The 22,638-nt window shown below is 43.8% G+C and overlaps 1 protein-coding gene across 2 annotated transcripts in view; it reads left to right on the forward strand.

Annotated features, from left to right (window-relative positions):
- The window catches only part of Prorp (protein only RNase P catalytic subunit), a 92,742-nt gene that overhangs the window by 4,709 nt on the left and 65,395 nt on the right, over positions 1–22,638 (forward strand). For both annotated transcript variants that reach the window (XM_039111975.2, NM_001106730.2), the window contains exons 2-3: positions 400–447; positions 3,737–3,869. In XM_039111975.2, coding sequence (XP_038967903.1) covers positions 3,819–3,869 — 51 coding nt within the window. In that variant the 5' untranslated portion in view covers positions 400–447; positions 3,737–3,818. The remainder of the gene's footprint in view (positions 1–399; positions 448–3,736; positions 3,870–22,638) is intronic.

The following is a 22,638-nucleotide window of genomic DNA, read 5'->3' on the forward strand; positions in this document are numbered from 1 at the left end:
AAATGGTTAAAAATATTTATCCTGGGGGCTGGGGATTTAGCTCAGTGGTAGAGCGCTTGCCTAGCAAGCACAAGGCCCTGGGTTTGGTCCCCAGCTCCGAAAAAAAAAAAAAAAAAAAAAAAAAAGGTATTGCAAAAAAAAAAAAATTTATCCTGTTAGAATAGGCTGCATCTTTTTAACAACTCATTAAAAAACAACAACAACAAAAACAAAAAAAAAGAACTGATGGGGGAAAATTGGGTTTGGAAATAGGGATAATTGTATGTGTGGGGGTTGTTTTTTTTGTTTAGTTTGGGGCTTTCTTGTTACTGTTTTTGGTTTTTGAGACAGGGTTTGTCTGTTAGGTTCAGCAGGAATTTTTAACTTGTGGATAATTTGGTTTTGTAATCTTTTGTGTAGCATTCCTGGAAGACAATGGAAAGGACAGTTCACCACAATTCAGAAAAGGTAAAGACCGTTACTTGTCTCTAATGTTTGATTCTGGTAGAGTACATTCCAATGGCATTGACTTTAAAATCAAAAGGGCTGGAGAGATGACACAGAGGTTCAGAGCTGTCTTGTTCTTCCATAGGACATGTGTGGTTCAGTTCCCAGCACTCTGGTGGCTCACAACTGCCTGTAATTCTGGTTTCAGGGCATCTTCTGACCTTTTCTGGCCTCTGCCTGTACCCATACACACTCACACACACATACCCATACACATTCACACACATTTCCATACACACTCACACACATTTCCATACACACTCACACACACATACCCATACACATTCACACACATTTCCATACACACTCACACACATTTCCATACACACTCACACACACATACCCATACACACACATACACATACTCATATACGCACAAACATACCCATACACACACACACATACCCATACACACTCACACACACATACCCATACACACTCACACAAACACACAATAAAAAAAATAAATCTTAAAGCCAGGTAGTGGTGGTGGTTGTGTGAAGTGGTATACAACTCTTTTTTAGTATATGTGCTGCCGAAGCGAGCACGTGGTGTACAACTCTAATCCCAGCACTCAGAAGGCATCAGGCAGATATCTGTGAGTTTGAGGCCAGCCCTGAAAGGAGAAACCCTGTCTTAAAAAATCAAAACAACAATAGATTCTCCCCTTACGCACTTCCCCCCAAAAATACTTCAAAGGGGAAGAGCACTTTGAGTGATTTAAAAAAAAAATGTTTAAGAGCATCTTAAGAATAGTTTAATCGGGGCTGGGGATTTAGCTCAGTGGTAGAGCGCTTACCTAGGAAGCGCAAGGCCCTGGGTTTGGTCCCCAGCTCCGGGAAAAAAAAAAAAAAGAATAGTTTAATCAAGAATTTATAATTAAATTTCCTGTGGGGGAGGGGGACCATCTCTGTTGTTGTTTTGAGAGTCTTGATCATGTAGCCCAGGCTGCTTCAAACATATAAAAAGCCTTAACCGTCCAAATGTTGGGATTGCAGTCATGTGACCGAGACTTTGGAATGCTCAGAACGTTTTTCCTGTTGATACTCTGAGTTTGTGTTACACCTTAAAGACGCTTGCCCCTAGATTGCAGACCCAGTTGTATTCTAGGAATTACTATGAAAGTTTCACCTGACTCCTGCCATCTTTCCCTGTCACCACAGTGGTGTGTGTGATACCATTGTGACTGATACTCTGGAGAGCTCTGACTGTGCTGGGAGTAGGGGTAAACACAGGCCCTCATTGGCTGTTCTGGAGTTGTCGGATGCTAACTATGACAGAGCTGGGAAAATTGTTGGGAACCTTACAGCCATGTGGTGTGATATTCCCCCATCTAAAACGGAAAAAAAAATCCAGCAGAATATTTCGCTCCTGCCCTGTCAGTTTGTTCATTGTATTAACAACCTCAGTTGGCATCATGAACAAGCAAGACAAAGGCTGAAGGAGAGAAAGCCCTAGACTTTTTCTTTAAAAAAGAAAGAAAAGAAAAAAGAAATGAAGGAAGAAAGGAAAGAAGGAAGGAAGGAAGGAAGGAAGAAAAAGCTTTTACTTTATTATTTACTTTTGCTTTATTCAGTGTGAAGGTCAGTGGACAGCTTTCAGGAAGTTGGTTCTCTCCTCCGACCATGTCCATCACTGGGGTTGAAATCAGGCTGTCAGGCTTGATCACTGTAGCGGTAATACATAAATCCACGCTGAACTCCTTCACGGGTCCGTGCTGCCTCTACACCCGCCCAGTTGGTGTGGAGTCAAGAATGAAAGACGAGCACTCACCCCCACACACACGTGTGCACACATACAAACGCACACACACACACACGAACGCACACACGTGTGCACACACGCACACACAGCCTTATTTTTAAATATTCCCTAAGCAGCTCAATGGCGGCTAAGAGACTCTCCCCTCCAATATTCTTGAGTTATTACTTTCTAAGATTTATATATTTTTTTTTCTTTTTTTCGGAGCTGGGGACCGAACCCGGGCCTTGCGCTTGCTAGGCAAGCGCTCTACCACTGAGCTAAATCCCCAACCCCTCTAAGATTTATATTTCATTTCTGCTACCCCAGACCCAATCAGGGTAGAGTGGGCCAGTCTCTCACTGCCAAGCTATTGGCCGATGGCAACTTTATTTCACCAATCAAAACCAACCAGAGGCAGGGACCCTCAGTGTCTCATAAGCTGACTGACTGGGGGTGGGGGGTGGGGCTTGGGGGAGTTCCCATGTAATTTTGGGAGCCGAATTAACACAAATAACATTAGAACCAATCTGCAACTAAACCACAGACACCCTTACCACTGAGCCGTTTTTTTGAGGCCCCTGTTTTTTGAAGCACTCTTCTAAGAGTGTAAAGCATACATACATACACACACACACACACACACACACACACACACAAAATGCCTTAGTAGAAAAACATTTGTGTTTTTCATCTACATGCCTAGTGATCCTCTCTTTTGGGTTTTCTGGCATACTGATAGGTGATATCTTTAGGTTTACAAAAAAAAATCAAATAAATGTGATTATAAAGGTATGTATATATATGTCATTTATTATATATATATATATATATGATATATATGGTATTTCCTTGTGCCTTGGAATTACTCATTTTAGGAAAAAAATGACATTTCTAAGACATTATTTTGTTGCTGTAAAATTATAAAAAAATGCTGTCTTTTACCCTGCACTAGGTCTGGCACCACAGTGCTCCAAGACGTCTGTTGGATGTCTTCATCTCAGTCAGCAAAGCATCTCACCCGCTTTGCTCCATCCCATATCACACTGCTTCTCTCTGAGCCTGGCAACAATCTCTTTACCCATCTAGTTCCCAAGGCAGGTTGCCACCATGCTAAACATACACATCCCAATTTCATGGTGGGCTAGCACATCTAGCCACCACACACTCTCTTAAACTTAAATCGCCACATGAAAGAACACACAACACAATAACCTCTGATCCAATTGATAAGATATAATTTTCTCATCTAGACATACAAAGCCCTGTACACATCCATCCCTTAAGAATATTCATAACAACCTGTAAATGTGCAGAGAGGAATCAGAACATTCACTTCTATGTTCTCTCCACTGCTTCTCCTTCCTCTGGTTCCAGTTCCTCCTCTCTCAAACTTTTCTCCTGCTCATCCTCCCTTCTCGTCCAAAGACAGGCCTCGTTCTGTCTTGTACCTGCCTTCACCTGTATGACATCATCCTACATTATTTAATACAAAGCTTTGCAATTACAGTGGCCAGTGTTCAAGCTGTGGCAGAGCCATAGAGTCTATCCATCTGAGTCCAGAAGAGTATGAATTTCTCAAGGAAACAATCATGAGAGATGTGATTGATGGTGGCGACCAGTACAAGAAGACGACACCTCAGGTGAGTCTAATGGTGCGACTGTGCTCTTAGATTGCTTGTCTGGAGTGGAGCACAACAATTCTTTTCTTGTGAAAGCCAAAGGCCAAATATCTGGGGCTCTGTGAGCCACAGTCTCTTGCAGTAGTTTCATTGAAGTTAAAACAGCAGTGGATGGTGTAGAAATGACTGACTGTGACTGTATCATTAGAACTATTCATGAGGCCTAGGAGGGTGGCTTAGTGTATCATTAGAACTATTCATGAGGCCTAGGAGGGTGGCTTAGTGGGTGAAGTGCTAGCTGTGCCAGCTCAAGGACCTGACGTAAATAGATGCCTAACACTCGTGTAAAGTCCAGACATGGTGACCGGTGCATGTGACTCCTGGGCCTGGGTGTGGGGAGGGCATGGAGGCAGGAGGATTGTGAGGACTTGTTGGTCCGTCTCAGTCAGTCCAGCTGAAATAGGGATCCCAAGGTTCAGTAAGAGGGCCTGCCTCAAGATACAAAGTGGAGAGTGAGGAAGGGAGGCTCCAGAGGCTTTTCTCCAGCCTCTACATGTACTTACATGAGCACGCGCAGTCTGCACACACCCACCCTGCCCCTGCAAAACCAAAACACCATTCACGAAAACAAGCAGTAGGATAGGTTTACCCCATGGTTATAATTGTGTCTTCCATAGATTAATTTGAGAGTTTTGTAGAGTAATCGAGTCTATTACAGTCTATTGAAGTCAGTCTAATTCTATCTAATCATAATTTCAGTGTTCAAAGTTGGGTGTGGGTCCTGTTACAGGGCACAGCTGCTTGGGAGGTGAAACATGGGGAGCTTGGTCGTGCTTATCAAGAGCCACCACTAGGTGGGTGCTGGCCTTCAGGGGAGCAGGCTGAGGACAGCATCTAACTGGAGGGGGTGGTGATTGTCCTTAGCTTGGCTGCAGTTGTAGCTGGAGGCACAGAAAGGCCTTCTGTGGGAGGCTTAGGCTGTAGTTCAGTAGTCGAAGACGCCCTCCGTGCTCCCCATGGAGAATCTTGATGATGGAGACAGTCCATGGCTCTAAACTGTTTATGGATTGTTCATCATGGAAAATGGATGCATACTGTACCACCTTCTCAGGGTGATCCCAAGATTAAATACCTTTTGCAGGGAGGAATGTCTGGGAAGGGAAGCTTATTGGCTAAGCCCCCAGAGCCTCTAGGTACCTCATTACCATGGAGCACTCTGTTCTGGGCCTACGTGACCTCACGTTTCCTTATGTGTGGCACATGTTCCAGGCCAGGAATTTGGCAGGGAGCAGGGAGGTGCCTGCCGTCTCAGGTGTGAGTTTCCGAGGTCTCAACCTGCTCGACCCACCAAGCTTCCTGACATGGTTTACTGTCCCACAGTTGGGTGCTTACTTTTTTTCTCTGAGTACTGTTTTCTTTCAGCAGATTCTTATTTGTTTGTTTGTTTTGTTTTGTGAGACAGGGTTTCACTATGTCTCTCTGGCTGCCCTGGAACTCACTTTGTAGATCAGGCTGGCCTCGAACTTACAGAAATCTGCCTGCCTTTCCCCCTTTCTGGTTAATAAGAAACCTGTGAGGTAGCATCCTGAGACCATGCTGACAGCACATTACCTAGTAACCTTTTACCCAATGTTTTTAGCATCATGGAAATGATCACTACTTTTTGACATTGTAAAGGCACTTTTGTCCCCATTCCACATCTAGTAACTAACGTTTTGTTGTATGAAATGTTTTCTCTCTTTCTATCTTTGTCACTAGTCCAAATACATAAGAACTCTTTCATTCCCTCCCCCGTGTGTGTGTGTGTGTGTGTTAGAACCTATTGCTATCATTCTGTTGATTTTCTCTGACTTGGCTAGTGGGAGCCCCTCAAGCCAGTTCCCGTCTCTTTTGGCACCTGTTCATCCCTACCCCACTCCCCCTAAGGTACTCCTGCCTCAGCTGTGGAGCTCCTCTCATTGGGTTTTTTGGTTTAACACTACCTATGGTTCCATAGTGCTGGGATTCATTTTAAATACTTATTCTAAGTGAATAGAAGGAAGAGTTGTTCATTTTTCTGTGCTGATTTGAACTCAACTGAAATCTTCCCCTTGGATACTGTTAGCTCCAGATTATAGACAGTGCTGCAAATAGCAAAAGGATTTGATGTATTTAATTAGCCCAACTCACAGAGCAGCTGATTCTAATCATAGGTGTTGGGGACAATTTTTTCCTTGGTTCTTTATTAGCATCTTTTCCCCTTGCGTCCTATCTCTTGTAGTATTAAAAAATACTATTGTAGTATTAAAAAATACTTGCACTATTAAAAAAATAATAGCTACCAATTTAACAATTACTGTCAATGAAAACAAATGCGGCTGTCATCTTAAAGGGGAGCATTGTAGTTTACTCTGAAATCAAGTGGCTGTGGCCCAGAATGTAGATTCAGTTACCCCAAATTCCATGTTTCAATGTGGTGACAGTTTCATTTTACTTTTGTAGGAACAAAAACAAAGTCATAAGTCAAGATACTTAGAAAAACTATATGGTGGCAATATCACATCGGCAGGCTATGACAAAGTGGGGAGGGAGATCTCTGTTATAGGCTTCAGATACCCTGATGACATCCTTAACCTTTGGGCTGGTGGAAGCTAAGTGTTTGTTTCCAAAAGTATTTACCTAATGGTCACAAGGATGTTAGGTCACACACAGAAGTTAGGGGCAAATGACCATTTAGAGGCTTAATATAGCCCCAGAGAACTGCCTGGGCTTCAGCATTCTTACTTTCCGTAATCATTGGAGTTCCAATCAGTCGAGCAACCATGAGTGTTGGATGAGGCCGCAGCTTTTATTCCTTGAGCCTTCATTTAACTTCATGTATGGCATGCACTTCTCATCCCGTTAGAGTCACAAAATCCAACAACGTCACACGGACACTAGCATTTCAACGTCCGGAAGCCCAGGATAAGAGTAGCTGTTAGGGCACATGGCTGTATTGATTCGGGATTTAATTTCTGCGGGATAGGCAAGGCAGGAGTGGGTCTGAAGCACTTCTGCTGAATAGCCGGGAAACCAACTCGTTCCGAGCCCAGAGGGAGGAATTAAAGGTGATGAGTTGGTCGAGTGGACAGATGAGATAAAGAACTTAGTGCTTTTGTTCAGACCTCTAGTTCGCTGAAGTGCAGGAAGCAAATTGTTCATTTAAAGGGAAGAAAAATGATGGTGGCCTGAGGGAACGGGAAGACTTAAAGCCCTGGAAGTTTGGGCTCTTTGTGAAACCATGAATCAGAGGATGGCTCCGGTGCCCCAGCCGAGGCTTGAGGGCACGCTACTAATGACATGATCTGTCTCAGCAAGCTGTTGCAAAGTCCTAGACCATCTAGCTGTAGGAACAGAAAAGACGGTGAATTTGCTGAGTGTTTGCTAGTCTGGTACAGTTGCAGGAAAGAAAGAGCTGAGGGGTGGTAAATGACACTGAGTTTAACAAGGAAATGGTGGTTGGGAGCTCGTGGACTTGGAGAGAGAGAGGAGAGGGACGGGAGCTCCTTGAAGAGCAAGCTTAAAGGGCAGAGGGTGGCAATCAGATTTCCATCAGTGTTGCCTTGAGTTGGATTCTAGAATGTGTGGAGTTCAGATGCTGACAAAAGCCAAGTAGGGTCACACAGATCACCTTAAAGCCTGCAGTGAGGGCCAGCAGCTCATACACAGATGCTGTGAGTGTCCATGAAGGTTTATTTTCATATGTTCCCAGGTCTAGGGATTAAACCCTGGGCATCCTGCATGTCAGGCAAGGGCCGTACCATTGCATTCTGCTGCTAGTTCTCTTTAATAATCTGTATCTTTCCTTCCTTCTGTCAGCCTGCCCTCTTTCCAAAGTCTCTTTCTTAAGACAGAACATCTGCCAGGTGTGGTAACTCATACCTTTAATCTTGCCATTCTAGAGGCAGAGGCAGAGGCAGAGGCAGAGGCAGAGGCAGGTGGATCTCTGAGTTTGAGGCCAGTCTGATCTACAGAGCTCCAGGACAGCCAGGGTTACACAGGGAAGCCCTGCTTTGACAAACAAATGAAAAAACATTACTGTGTAGCCCTTGGAGACCTCAACTTGCTATATAGACCAGGCTGGTCTTGAACTCATAGAAATCTGCCTGCCTCTGCCTCCTGAGCACTGGGCTTAAAGACATGGCCACACATGGCCCTCCCCCTGTCTGATAATTATAGCCACATGAAATACTTGCCATGTGCCAGCATTTTGCTTTGCCCCTTGGGTTGGGGATGAGAACTGAGTCGGGTAACCACATTCTTGGTCAGTACGCTGGTGTCTGGAATACTGCATAGCAAAGAAGAAGAGGTGTAGAATGATGTAGATCGAGGGTCAGTAAACTGTGGGTCACAGAGCAGATTGGCCTGCTCTTTGTTTCTGTAGATAAAAATTCGTTGGAACACGGACACATTCATTTATTTAGTACTACTTGCAGCCGTGTTTGTCCTGAAGAATCGAGTAGGAACCATAAGACCATGAGGCCTGCAGAGCTGACATATTTACCATTCGAGCCTTTATAAAAATCCTATGCCAACCTGTGATACAGGTGAGTATCAGAGATCTCAGTGGAAGGAAGGAGAGAACAAGTCATGAGCTCAAGGAGCAGTGGGAAGAGAAGGCCTCAGTGTCCGTGGTCTGTCCTGTGCTTGCTGTCTGTACAGGAGGAGTTGATAGGGATAAGATTGAAATACCAGAAGCAAGGCAGGGGCTTCTGGGCGCTCCAGCCTAAATGAGGAAAGAGCTGCTTGGTCAGGGTGTCTAAGGCGCTGCTGTGCTTTGGGGGCCTCTTCGGGGACAGCCCTGTGTTTGGTTTGTTTACAGTGTCTAGGAAAGAAGGTAGAAGGATGTGCAAAGTCCGAAGTGGGTCCCGGGATGGGTGACTCTTACTTATCTTCTTCCCCTCCCTCTGGAGTGACAGGACAAGATGATACTTTACTTTCTGTACTGAGTTTTAGTGCTCGGAAAAGATGAGCACTTGGGTCGAGCTTTGAGAGGAGAGTTAATATTGGAGGTTTTGGGGTGCCATCCCCAAGAATAAACTCAATCCTAAGAATGCCTGAGCTCATCCAGAGATGGAAGAGTAGAGTAGTAGGTTCAGTTAGAACATGGTGGGGATCGATGGGGAAACACGTAGGAGGGAAGGTTTTATTTCTGCTTACTTGTATGTCTGGGTGTGGTAGAGCTGGGGTGTTGTGCGTTTGTGACTGCTGGGCCCACAGATGACAGAAGAGGGCATCCATCCCCTGGAGCTGAAGTGCAGGCTGTTGTGGATGCTCTCTTATCTGATGAGCCATCTCTCCAGCTCCAGATTTTTATCTTTTAAGCATAACTTTACTGGGGTATGTTTGGCATAGAAGAAACTTCACATGAAGTGTTTAGCTAGGTGAGTTTTGGTATATGTGCTTGCCGTGCAAGCCAGACAACCCGAGTCCAAGACCTAAAACCACAGTGGAAGGAGAAACCAAATTCTGAAAGTTGTCCTCCGGTTTCACACCCGTATGTGGCATGCATCTGCCTGCACTCGTTCATGTACATGCATGAGTGCATGTGCACACACACAGATACACACACACACACACACACACACACACACACACACACTGATAATACATAAAATAAAAATTACATTATTTATGCTTTTGTATAAGTTTTCCACAACTGCCCAATGACTTTTATTGATGACTTAAAATGACAGAGATAATCGTCTCACAGACTGGATGCTAGAAATGTGAAATCAAGGTATTGCCGCGTTGCATCTGAAGGCTCCAGGGAAGAGCCCTCCGGGACTTCTGTTCCAGCTTCAGACACTGTCCACTCCTGAACACTGTACCCTCGCCTCCTTTTCCTCCCTGTCCTAACTATCCTAATTTAACCCTCTGGCTTGGAGACTCTGGGTTGGTTTTCCAGAGCTCCCAGGTGATTTTCAAGTGCAGCTGGGGCTGGAACCATCGCTCGTAGTATGAGAGTTTGACGAACCTTACTGCGTAGCAGCTTTTCTGTGGGAGAGAGAAAACATCTCTAAAGATATAAGAGCAGCAAAGGCAACTTGTTAGTTTTTCTGTTTTTAATTAATTTTAAGACAGAAGCAGTATTGTTTTGTTTGTTTATTGTTGTTGTATTAATTTGCTTATATATTTATCCATCCAAGCAACAGGCAAGATTTTCCTATGCAGCTCTGAATGTCCTGGAACTCACCATGTAGACCGAGGCTGGCCCTGAATCCAGAGATCTGCTTGTCTCTGCCTCCCTAGTTCTGGGATTAAAGGCATTTACCACCCTACCCCAACCCCAAGTTGGGTTTGTTTGTTTGCTTGTTTATGTTTGTTTGTTTGTTTGTTTTGAGACAAGTTCTCTGCATAGCCTTGGCTGTCCTGGAACTCAGTATGTAGACAAGGCTAGCTTCGAACCCACAGATTCACCATTCCCTCCCAACCCCCAGTTGCTGCAATTGAAGGTGTGCACCACTTCACTGGGCACAAATTTAGTTTTTAGCTCAGGCTGCCTAATATTAACTCTTAGCCCAGACTGTCCTTGAACTTGTGACAAGGTACTAGCCTCACCTCTCCAACTGCCAGGATTTTGAAGTGTGAGCCATCAGCCATACTTCCTGTTTTAAACATTCATTTGCAGTTCTTATATGGCCACCAGGTGGCAATAGAGTACCGCATAATTCCAGATTATTGGGCAAGTCAATCCTGTTAAAAGATTTGCAAGTTTCTCAAACGGAGAGGTGACTGCTTTTTTTTTTTTTTTTTTTTTTTAGTTACGGGGTATTGGTATTCTTAACAAAAAGAACAACAAAAATTAGGTGTTTTTTGTTTTTTTTTTTTATTTAGAAATTTCACTCACGTAAGAATTCAGTTCTTTAGGGTTGGAAAATGAGCTGGTTGGTAAAGTGGGTTTAGTCCCCAGTCCTTTATAAACCTGACGTGGTCGCACACACCTGCAGTCCCAGTAAGTAGAAACAGGAGCATCAGAAACTCACGCTCATCCTTGCCTACATAGTGAGTACAAAGCCAGCTTGAGACATACAAGACTGTCCCCAAGACAGACAGACAACCAACCAAACAAACGTCCATAATTTTTATTAAGGGAAATGTCCATGTGTAAAAGTAGAGAGATGGTAAGATGGACCCCTTCAGTAAGATTGTCTGGTCATGCCCCACCCTTCCCCCTTGCAATCAGGTTAATTTGACAATAATTCTAGCAAGTATTTATCCTGTAAAGTACAAACATATTCCTAGCTAAGTGATGGTGAAGCACTCCTTTAATTTCAGCACTTGGGAGACCGGCAGGTGGATCTCTGTGAGTTCAAGGCTAGCCTGGTCTACAAAGCAAGTCCAGAACGGGGCTACCTGGAGAAACCTTGTCTCAAAACACCTAAGTGTGTGTGTGTGTGTGTGTGTGTGTGTGTGTGTGTGTGTGTGTGTGTGTGTGAATGTGTGTGTGTGTGTTCCTTTGTAAAATTATGCTTTCTCTACACATTTAGAAATACTTTGGAGTATCAGGTAAAGTATTTGCTTTCCAAGCATGAGGATCTGAGTTCAGTACCCCAGTTCAGAGCCACGTAAAAGTCAGGTGTGGCAGTGTTGTTAACTTCAGTGCTAGGACAGGCAGAGACAGGAAGATTCTGGAGGCTGGATGGCTAGCTAGCATAGAGGAAACTCCAGGTTTCCTCACAGAGGAAGTTGGAAAGCAATAGAGGGAAAAACCCATACTTCAGTTCTGGCCTCTGCACGAATACAGTCAGGCACTTGCATACATGTACACGTGCACCCCACACAGGCATACACATTCATAAAGACACGCACAGACTGAGAACCTGAGGGTGGTTTTATGTAGGGCTCTAGCTAGTGATGCTTCTGCTTTAGAGACGTACTCTTAATAGTCCTTAAAATTACAGCCATTACATGGGCACATTTTATGGAAATTTGTTCAACAAAAAAACAAGTATCAGTGAGAAGGAGCTGCGTTAGTTTCCTTTGCAAGTCTTTTTAATTATACACCCGAGTGGGCCACTTTTTAAAATGGCAAAACAGTTTATACTTAGAAGTGGCCAGCTGGACCTAATTTACGCAATTCCAGTTTGTCAGCAGTGTCCGTGGCCTCCGTTAGGAGTGGGATGAGCAGAAATCTCTCCAGGGCTCTCACCTTGGCTTCCTCGGTGTCATGGAGTTTATTTATTCCCAGTCTGTTCAGTGCGATGTGACCTTGTCAAAATGTTGTGCTCCTGAGTAGCCAGAATTTGATGATGGCCTGTAGTGGTCTGTATTGTTTCTCCTCAGGGCATTCCTCATGGGTATTGGTGCTATCTTGGGAATTATAAAGTCTTGAGGAATTATAAAATGCAGAGGTGTGGAGGGGGTGGGGTGAAGCTGCATGATTTTACATTTTCTCTTGACGGTTGTTTAAGATAAGTTGTCCCTGCTTGTGTTAGCTTCAGATTCACAATGTAGTGCAAGCCGGCCTTGAACTCACCTTTGTCTTGCTTGAGCCTTGTGATGCTGGCGTTACAGGTTTTCTCCGCTGTGCCAGCTTGGGCCACCGCTTTTTGGCTTTCAATTTGGCCGTTCAGGAGATGCGGGTTTCTATGCTTCCAAGTATCGCCTTTATTGTTTGTTAATGTACACGAGTGTTTTGCTTGCATATATATCTGTGAACCACTTGCATGCCTGATGCCTGCAGAACATAGAAGATGGTGTCAGATCGCCTGAAAATGGAGCTCCAGGAGGTTTTGAGCCATCTCATGGATGCTAGGAGCTGAACTCGTCCTCTGTGTTGGTTTTTGTTTGTTTGTTTTTAACAAAATCTCAGTCATTCAATTTTACCAGTGAAGACTTGGGAGCCACATGCTAGGGTGAAGACCTGCTAGTTCAGAGAGGCAGAGCAAACGTTCAGCTGACTTTCCTCCTCAGCCACTGTCCCAGAAGGAATTTCCCCTCTCTCGTGCCTCTCAAAAACCTTCAAACTGAATGTCCCTCCCTTCTACTTCCTGTGTGTCTCTGTCCTTCCGACTCCTTTTTAGTCTCTATTTTATGTTCACTTCCTGTCAACTGGTTGCTTGCTCTGCCTCTTGACCTATGGCTTACTTTCTTTATCCCTCTTTACAATATTTAAGATAAACCTCTTGGATTAAAGTGCTAAGGCTAAGCCACACTACAACTGAAAATGGATTTTTTCCAGTAAATAACACAATCTCAGGGTCGCCACAGTGTGATTAAATATCCTGCCACACCAAAAGCACCAAATATTATGTTTTCTTTTCTTTTTTCTTTCTTCTTTTTTTTTTTTCTGCAAATATCATTTTGATGAGAGAGTTGACAGCCAGCCCTGGCTGGCCTGAAACTCTTATGTAGACCGTGTTGGCCTTGAACTCACAGAGATCTGACAGCCCCTGCCTTCTAGCGTTAGGATTAAAAGTGTGCACCACCACACTCGTTCTTCTACACGAGGGTTAAGGGTGCTTTTTAATTGTTTTAAGTTACAGGGCAGGAATCCCAGCTGTGGTTTGAGTGGTAGATGGACATTGTAGGTGCTCTAAATTGAACACTTTATCACTCTCCAAAACTTTGTCTTTTGAGTTTGAAGATCTTGCTATTTCTAAGTTAAATCATGGGGTTCCCAGATATTTTTTTAAAGAAAAACATGGTAAACAGTGAGATCAGGAAGCTTATGTGCTTACTTATGATGCTCATGTACGAATGACTAATTTTTAATAACCAGGGGACATTTTGTGCAGTGCCCCTGTGACAGTCATTTCCTGAATCTTGTCCACTTTCTCCCTCAACTCACAACTGAAAACCTAAAGGTAGACCCATGGTTCCCCAGACAACAGCTAGCGCTCTGAACTGCTGGGCCACTTCCCAGCCCCCTTTTACTGGAGTTTACCAACTAGAGTCCAACCTCTTTTATGAGATTCGATTTGAAACAATATGCTTTTTATACTTTCCTTTTAATGCATCCATGAATGTTGTTCATGAGGTCAGGAGTGTGATCAATGGCTCTTGTAGAGTTACACCGGAGATTTTTAGATATGGAGAATGTTTTAGGACAGAGCTGACATGGGTGCTGGATTGGAAGGCACATGTGAGGGGAAATGTGAAAAACCAAGGGATAAAGTCATTTTTGGGTATTACTGCAGTACTAAAAAATTTAATAAGATATTTTCTTATTTAATAAATGTTAAGTATGCACTGTATTTCTGGCAATTTCCACATTGGATTATCTTTGCTTTAAGAGATTAAAATTTATATTTTTGGTTGTGAGCCTAGCCTTTAACGGCTGAGCCATCTCTCCAGCCCAGAGATTAAAATTTAATAAAGAGTCTGGTGGCTCATGCACTTTGGAATCCTAGCACTTTGGAAGTAAAGGCAGGAAAATCAGGAGTTCAAGGTCATCCTTTGCTACATACTGAATTCAAAGCCAGGTTGTTCTACATGAGATCCTGTCTTAAAAACATGAATGAATGAATGAAGGAACAAATGAACAAGTAAATGAGTAAATAAAGGAGAACTTTAGCATTTTGGAAATATCAGCTTATTTAACAAATTTTAAAAAATTTAAATAATGTGTTTGTGGGAATGTGTACATGGGTACAGGTGTCAGCAGTGGCCAGAGGTGTTGGTCCCTTGGTGCTGGAGTTATAGGTGGTGTTCAGAAGCAAACTCGGGTCTTCTGGGAGAGCCTTTAATGACACAACCCTCTCTCCAACCCCTAGATCCTCTGTAATCAATCAAAAAGTTACTGCGCTTCTCATCTCTGCTTCCTTCCTGGTCTTTAAAGATTTTTTATTTATTATATATAAGTACACTGTAGCTGTCTTCTGGTCTTTAAATAGGGAAGATTGGACCAGGTGGCTGCAGGGTCCCTTTGGAGCTCTTGAGGTTACGATTTCCTGTTGCCAGGAAGCTACTTTATCTAGTAAGAGGAAGCTAAGGCAGAGTTGAAGGTGGAGCTCCAAGGCTTTGATTTGGGTGTGCGACTGCAGTCTGAATGCTGTACTGTCAGGGTGCAAGGCAAGAAAAGCACATCTGATCCTTACTGATGTCTCAGCTGTACGAGGCTCTGTTGAGAACCTTCTGGCCTTCCCTCAGTGTCTAAAGGTAGAAATGTGAGGTTGTTACACACTGAGCAGAGGATGTGAGGCCTCGGGCATAGCTTTAGCTGTAGATGATTATTCTGCAGGACTCGAAGAGATGAAATAGGAGAATTAAGAATTTGAGTAGCTGGAAGAAAGGAAGAGAAAGAGAGAGAAAGGAAGGAAGGAAGACTCTGAGTAGGGTACTGTGTTTACAGGTATACTCCTAGCACACAAAAGGCTAAGGTGGGAAGATTGATCACGGGTTGAAGGGCAGCCTGGGCTACATAGTGAGTCTAAGGCCAGCCTAGGCTATATGACCTTGTTTCAAAAAAAAAAGAGTAAATAAAGAAAACAACCTGAAAATAGGGAGGGAGTAGATGGGGTTACATATGACACAAAATTGGCCTGTGTTCTCAGGTCAAATTAGTTTACAGGCTTGTGTGGGGTTTATAATTCTGTCTCTTGTATTATGATTTAGATTGCCATTACAAAAAAATTTTTTTAAGATTTTTATTTATTTTATGTATGTGAGTACACTGTCACTGTCTTCAGACACACCAGAAGAGGGCATCAGATCCTGTTACAGATGGTTGTGAGCCACCATGTTGTAGCTGGGAATTGAACTCAGGACCTTGCTGAGCCTGAGAGCTCCAGACTCAGTGACAGACCCTGTCTCAAAGACCAAGGTAGTTGGGTTTAATCTCTAGGACGTATATGGTTAGAGAAAGCCATCTCCCAAAACTTGTCCTCTCACCCCTATACATACATGTACCATGATATTGAAGCATGTGAACACACACACACACACACACATACACACACACTAAATAAATAAATAAGGGTAGTGAAATTAAAATAATAAAGTAGGAAATGATTGAGAAGGACATCCATTGGAAACATCTGACCTGTACATGCACATGCACACCCATACACCACACACACACACACACACACACACACACACACACACACCCCACAGAGAGACAAAGTGAGGAAGAACTGCTATCTTAAACAAATACACATGCACTTGCAGGTAAGAGTCCTGGAGGAGGTTTTAACCAGTGCGTCGTCAGTGGTGTCTCACAGAGCAGCATCTCTCTGAAGCATCTCCCCTTAGTTAAAACTGTGTACTCATACTCACTGTGAGATGAAAACAATTTGGGACATCACTGAAGAGTGAAAGTCTCCTTTAAGCAAATATTTTGAAAATACTGAAATTTGCTGGGTGTGGCTTGCAAATGCTTTTAATCCCGGAGGCAGAGTCAGGTGGATCTCTGAGTTCCAGGCCAGCCTAGACATCCCCAAACCTGGGAAAGTGTCATGTCACCGTATGGTGGTAAATTGTTCCTTTTTCTGTTTTTAAAAAAGTGAGATTCCATTTCTGAGTAGGCTCTAGAGAGGCTTCCTATTGCATCCCATTGCTTCTGACTAACAAAAGTTATTAACTTAAAACAAACAAACAATAACCTGTCCGTGTGAATGTGCTAGCCAGTGAGCAGCCTGGATGGCTGTAATCAGCAGATGCTCTGCCCTGGCTTTTGTGCAGGTGTGAGCTATAGCACCGCTCTGGGTGGGGAGACTTCCCTGTAGGGAAATGGAGCCTGAGAGCCGCTGCCCTCCACAGTGCTAATTGGGAAGTGCGAGGTGTGGGGATTTCCATCCTTTGTTGATCAGGTCTCCAGGCGCATTTCCTCCAGCTTCTTGCGTGGGCCTGAGCTGTGGGGCAGCTGCAGGGAAGTGAAATGTGACTCCCCGAGCTCCAGGGCCTGGCTTTTCATTTGGAGATTTTATAATTGCAAGAGAGGAATGTGCAAAGCCGGACTCTGTGGCTGGTTTAGCAATAGGTCTGTCCTGTCGGTCCGGAATTACATTTATGCCAGTCGTAGCTGTGCGCAGATAATTTGAATCTGCGGATAGTACAGGTTGTCGCAGCAACCAGCAACTTAACGGCCCACGGCTGTAATGTAGCTCGCTGTGTGTTGCTCTGGACCTAGAAATGGAACAATCACATCCTGACAGGCTAACAAAAATGCTGACGTTCCTTCGCAGGTTCCTGTTGTCCAGATGCTTGTGTTTTGTTGAGCTGAGTATTTTTCTAAGTCTTCGAAATGAGAAAAGCTGCCAAGGATATATTTTTGGGAGGGGGGTGTTAAGGCCCTGCCTAGGTAGAGTGACTGGGGCAGTCAGAGGAGCTGAGTATGATGGTACACAGGAACTGTCTGACTGAAGTTGAAAGTTCTAGTCAGAGTTAATACCTTCCCAGCAGTCCCTGCCAATATCTTGAGGTCGAATACGTTTGTTCATTTTTCCAAAAATATTTTCTGGATGCTGGGATGGGTAGCATGCTGCTCTAATCTCTGCATGCAGCTGTGAAGGTGAAGGCAGGAGGGTGACGAGGTCAAGGCCAGCTTGGACTAGAGAGGCTGACCCTAGGTAAATAAACAGGCTCTGGTACTGCCCTTGCCTAGTAAGAAAGGAATGTATCTTTTTCTATTCTAAGAAGGAGAAAAATCCCCACAAAATATATTTAGGAGCCCTTGCTGCCTCTAAACATAGACCGGGCTTTTGCCGGCAGAAAATTATGACGGTTTCTTCCCAAGTCACTTGCCATTTTGATTTTGACATCCACGGCCGCTGTCAGAGAGACTTCACGTAGTTGGTAGTCATTGAGTGCCAGAATGGCCAGAGGTGACCTCTGGAGCCTCTGTTTGCAGAGCTGTTGATGGGACCTCCCTGTCAGCTGTGTGGTCATTAAAACTGTAGACAATGTTTAGGTCCAAATTTAAGTTTATTTCTGTTGTATCGGGATGGAGCTTTTTTTTTTTTTTTTTTTTTTTTTTTTTTTTTGGTTCTTTTTTTCGGAGCTGGGGACCGAACCCAGGGCCTTGCGCTTCCTAGGTAAGCGCTCTACCACTGAGCTAAATCCCCAGCCCCGGGATGGAGCTTTTAATTGCATGTATTTAATGGTGTGTAAACGAGCGCCTGCTCACATGTGCTCCTGCTTGAGCACACACACAGGTGCAGGTATGGAGTCAGAGAACAAGTTTCAGGCGTCCTTTCCGTCTTTTTACCAAGGGGGTCCCAGGGATTGAATTCTGGTTGTCTGAATTGTCAGCAGTCGCCCCTACCCGTTGAGCTTGTTACTGCCCTGATCCCATCTTAAACGTAAGGTAACCGTGACCATGTGTTTATGAATCATTTTTAAGTGAGTCAGTTATGAACTCAACTTGTCCAAAAATGAACTCGCTGGGCATGGCTGTATGTGACTTTAATCCTAGCTTTGTAAGGCAGATCTCTGTGATTTCAAGGGTCTCCATGGGAGATCTAGGCCGAACTCAGTGATGCTAAGACTCAAAACAAACAGACAACCAAGCAAGCAAGCCAAGTGCTTTGTAAATGCTTCCCCTTTGTAGCTCTCAAGCCTCCTTTGTTATTTCTTCCTTATCTGCCTCCCCGACCCAAATGATTAAAGCTGATTTTGTCTCCTTCCTAATCCTTGACTTTGGCATCTAATGTGTCACTGGTGTGATTTTTACATCTTTTCTCACTTTTGTCTCTCCTGTTCACTTACACTAATTCCATCCAGGCCTGTAGTGTCAGCTCAGTTTGCACACTTCTTCCTGTCTCACTCGTGTGTACGCTTCCCTTCTAACATCCGCTTCTCCCTATTTCTAGATTGGTCTTTCAGAACACTGACTTAATCGTATCATCCTTTGTCTAAAATCTTCTGCAGTTCCCAAACCTGTGCTAAAGGTGGCTTTTCCTAGTTTAGCCACAGCCTGTGTTTCAGCCCCTGACTCTCACCTCTCCTCCCTAAACACCTGCTTCAGCCAGTACCTACCAGCTCTGGGCTACTTCTTAGTGTCCCACCCACTTCCCCAAATGTGTTCTTATCTCCAAATCCTTGAGGCTTTTTTAAGTGCCTTTTCTGTCTTCTTTCTTGACTTTTAAAAAACTAATATTTTTATTAATTATTTGAGAAATTCACACAGTGTATTTTGAACAGATCCATTCCACCATGAAATCCAATTTATGTTGCCCAGCTACTTTTGGGTGTGGGATCTGTGAACCAGGTATCATACAATTGAAGAAAACTGACCCTTCTCCCAACAGCTACCAAGTGCTAGAATCTCCTCACTAAGGTGGGGCCTCATTCAAATGAAATTGCGAGGGTCTTGTGTGTGCTGTCATTGTGAGTTCAGATGTGCAGCTGCCTCTTCTGTGTCTGGAAGCAGTTATAGCCGTGCATCACCTGTGACCCCTACAGCCTTTCCACCCCCTCTCCCACAAAGATCCCTGAGGTTTGAGGGGAGGGGAATGAGATGAGCACTCTGAAGCCTCCTGTTCTCTGAGAGCTGACCTGGTACAGGCTTCTGTGATAGTTGACAAATACAGAAAGAACCTTAAGGATGGCTTTGAGATACACTAGTCTGTGTGCATAGAATAAGTCATTAGAAGTCACACTAGTACTGTGTCCATTAGCCGAATTCTATAGTAAAGGGCTGTTCCCTAGGGTGTATGACCGTTTAGCCTCTGGTCCTTGGTCTCCTTAACGATTCTATCTCTGGGCTCCATCTCATGGAGTTGGCCTTAAATCCAACCAGAAAGTGATTGACTAGTCCCATGACATTTATGTCACTATTCTACAAGCAGGCATATCTCACAAGGCAGGTTGTTACTGCAGTTTGAAGGGTTCAGAGTTGAGGGAAATTAGTGATTGTTTCTTCATCCAGTAACGTGCATACTTCCTTCCACCTCCATGAAAGCCAATAGAGAGCTCAGGTCAGCACCCCCTTGGTTTCTCCATGCTTACGGCTCAAGTAAGTGCTCTCTTCTACAGTAGGGTCTTACCACACATTTTGGAGGGTAACTGAGAGCAACAGCAGCAGCGTAATGTTTGGGGGTCTGTGGGACCACTTTGGCTAGCAACACACAAAAAAGTAATCCTTTCTTGTTACTGGGGCTTTTATATAGAAGCCTGTGGTATCTATTCTGTTTTCCCCCTGTTATAGGGTAACTCCCTCCATGTATGTATGTATGTATGTATGTATGTATGTATGTATGTATGTATGTCATGAAACTTCTACAGTATTGGGTTTCCTTATAGCTGTTAGTTTCTCTCCCTGTATTCCCTCCTCTTCCCTACCTCCTAGCCCCGCCCATCTAACCCCCTTTTAACTGTATTCTACCTCTGCTCCCGTATCTTTCTAGACTTCTGTAGTCTTCACTTCCTTCCTTCTGAATCCTGTAACAAGAACTCTGTTCTTGTTTCACAGTTTGTATTTTTTTATTTTAGTATTTGTTTTCCCTTCGATGCAACTAGAATCTCCTCCAGGGAGTAGCACCCACTGTAATTTCCTGAATAGTTGATATTCTCTAGGTACCACAAATACTGTGAATTATACAGCAAATAAGCAAATGTGAGGCTTTGTAAGGCTACAGTTTATTTCGCTGTGTCATTTAGTAGCAGCTGGCTGGAAGAAGAACTTCCTTTATACGGAGGGAAGCGTTCAGAGAAGTCACTCGTTCACCAACATTATACAGTGTAAGTGGCGAAGTCAAGATTCAAACCTAGATCTGTTCCCTACACTGTGTTCGTAATTCTTACCTCCTCATCACACCGATGTATGTTTTTGAGGCTAAAAAAGTATTGCTTAGCTTGCATATTTACTTAGTTATGGCAGAGCAAGTTATGTAATGAGAGTTAGTAATTTTTGTCAGGAATAATGAAACCAATCTCAGCGCTGTCAGAGGTCACAGGGACATAAAATTTCCCTTACTGTCATCAGTTACTGCTAGGCCGACTGACTCACCTTCCAGTTCCTGGTCGATCTTTTAGTCGTTCATTTGTTTGTGCAAGCAAGACATGCCGGGGAATCACTGATGAGGTTCAAGCTTATCATTGAGCTAACAGTGTTCCCGGGACATCCCTGGGGCTTCTACCTCGTGCCTTATCTCTTCCATCTCCCCCTTTTTTTTCTCCTAGTCCCTTTTTTTTTTTTTTTTTAAATTTTGTGCGTTTTGTTTTTTAAGATAGGATCTCACTGTATAACTCAGTTGGATCTCAAATTCAGAATCCTCCCGCCTTGGTGTCCAACTGTGTGAATGTGCCACTCAGCCTGGCCTTAGATCTACTATTTAATTATTTAGCAAGTTAGACTTGGTATTGTTTATCTGATACATTCTTCCTTCTTGGGTTTTTACTCACCCCGCCCCCCTTCTTTCTTTTTTTTTTTTCAGATCAGAGACTTAGAGATTAAAAGCTGCTTTTTTTTTTTTTATTAACTTGAGTATTTCTTATATACATTTCGAGTGTTATTCCCTTTCCCGGTATCCGGGCAAACATCCCCCTCCCCCCTCCCCTTCCTTATGGGTGTTCCCCTCCCAACCCTCCCCCCATTGCCGCCCTCCCCCCAACAGTCTAGTTCACTGGGGGTTCAGTCTTAGCAGGACCCAGGGCTTCCCCTTCCACTGGTGCTCTTACTAGGATATTCATTGCTACCTATGAGGTCAGAGTCCAGGGTCAGTCCATGTATAGTCTTTAGGTAGTGGCTTAGTCCCTGGAAGCTCTGGTTGCTTGGCATTGTTGTACATATGGGGTCTCGAGCCCCTTCAAGCTCTTCCAGTTCTTTCTCTGATTCCTTCAACGGGGGTCCTATTCTCAGTTCAGTGGTTTGCTGCTGGCATTCGCCTCTGTATTTGCTGTATTCTGGCTGTGTCTCTCAGGAGCGATCTACATCCGGCTCCTGTCGGTCTGCACTTCTTTGCTTCATCCATCTTGTCTAATTGGGTGGCTGTATATGTATGGGCCACATGTGGGGCAGGCTCTGAATGGGTGTTCCTTCAGTCTCTGTTTTAATCTTTGCCTCTCTCTTCCCTGCCAAGGGTATTCTTGTTCCCCTTTTAAAGAAGGAGTGAAGCATTCACATTTTGATCATCCGTCTTGAGTTTCATTTGTTCTAGGCATCTAGGGTAATTCAAGCATTTGGGCTAATAGCCACTTATCAATGAGTGCATACCATGTATGTCTTTCTGTTTGGGTTAGCTCACTCAGGATGATGTTTTCCAGTTCCAACCATTTGCCTACGAATTTCATAAAGTCGTTGTTTTTGATAGCTGAGTAATATTCCATTGTGTAGATGTACCACATTTTCTGTATCCATTCCTCTGTTGAAGGGCATCTGGGTTCTTTCCAGCTTCTGGCTATTATAAATAAGGCTGCAATGAACATAGTGGAGCACGTGTCTTTTTTATATGTTGGGGCATCTTTTGGGTATATGCCCAAGAGAGGTATAGCTGGATCCTCAGGCAGTTCAATGTCCAATTTTCTGAGGATCCTCCAGACTGATTTCCAGAATGGTTGTACTAGTTTGCAATCCCACCAACAATGGAGGAGTGTTCCTCTTTCTCCACATCCTCGCCAGCATCTGTTGTCCCCTGAGTTTTTGATCTTAGCCATTCTCACTGGTGTGAGGTGAAATCTCAGGGTTGTTTTGATTTGCATTTCCCTTATGACTAAAGATGTTGAACATTTCTTTAGGTGTTTCTCAGCCATTCGGCATTCCTCAGCTGTGAATTCTTTGTTTAGCTCTGAACCCCATTTTGTAATAGGGTTATTTGTTTCCCTGCGGTCTAACTTCTTGAGTTCTTTGTATATTTTGGATATAAGGCCTCTATCTGTTGTAGGATTG

The sequence above is a fragment of the Rattus norvegicus genome, chromosome 6 (genome assembly GCF_036323735.1).
Source record: "Rattus norvegicus strain BN/NHsdMcwi chromosome 6, GRCr8, whole genome shotgun sequence".
Taxonomy (NCBI): domain Eukaryota; kingdom Metazoa; phylum Chordata; class Mammalia; order Rodentia; family Muridae; genus Rattus; species Rattus norvegicus.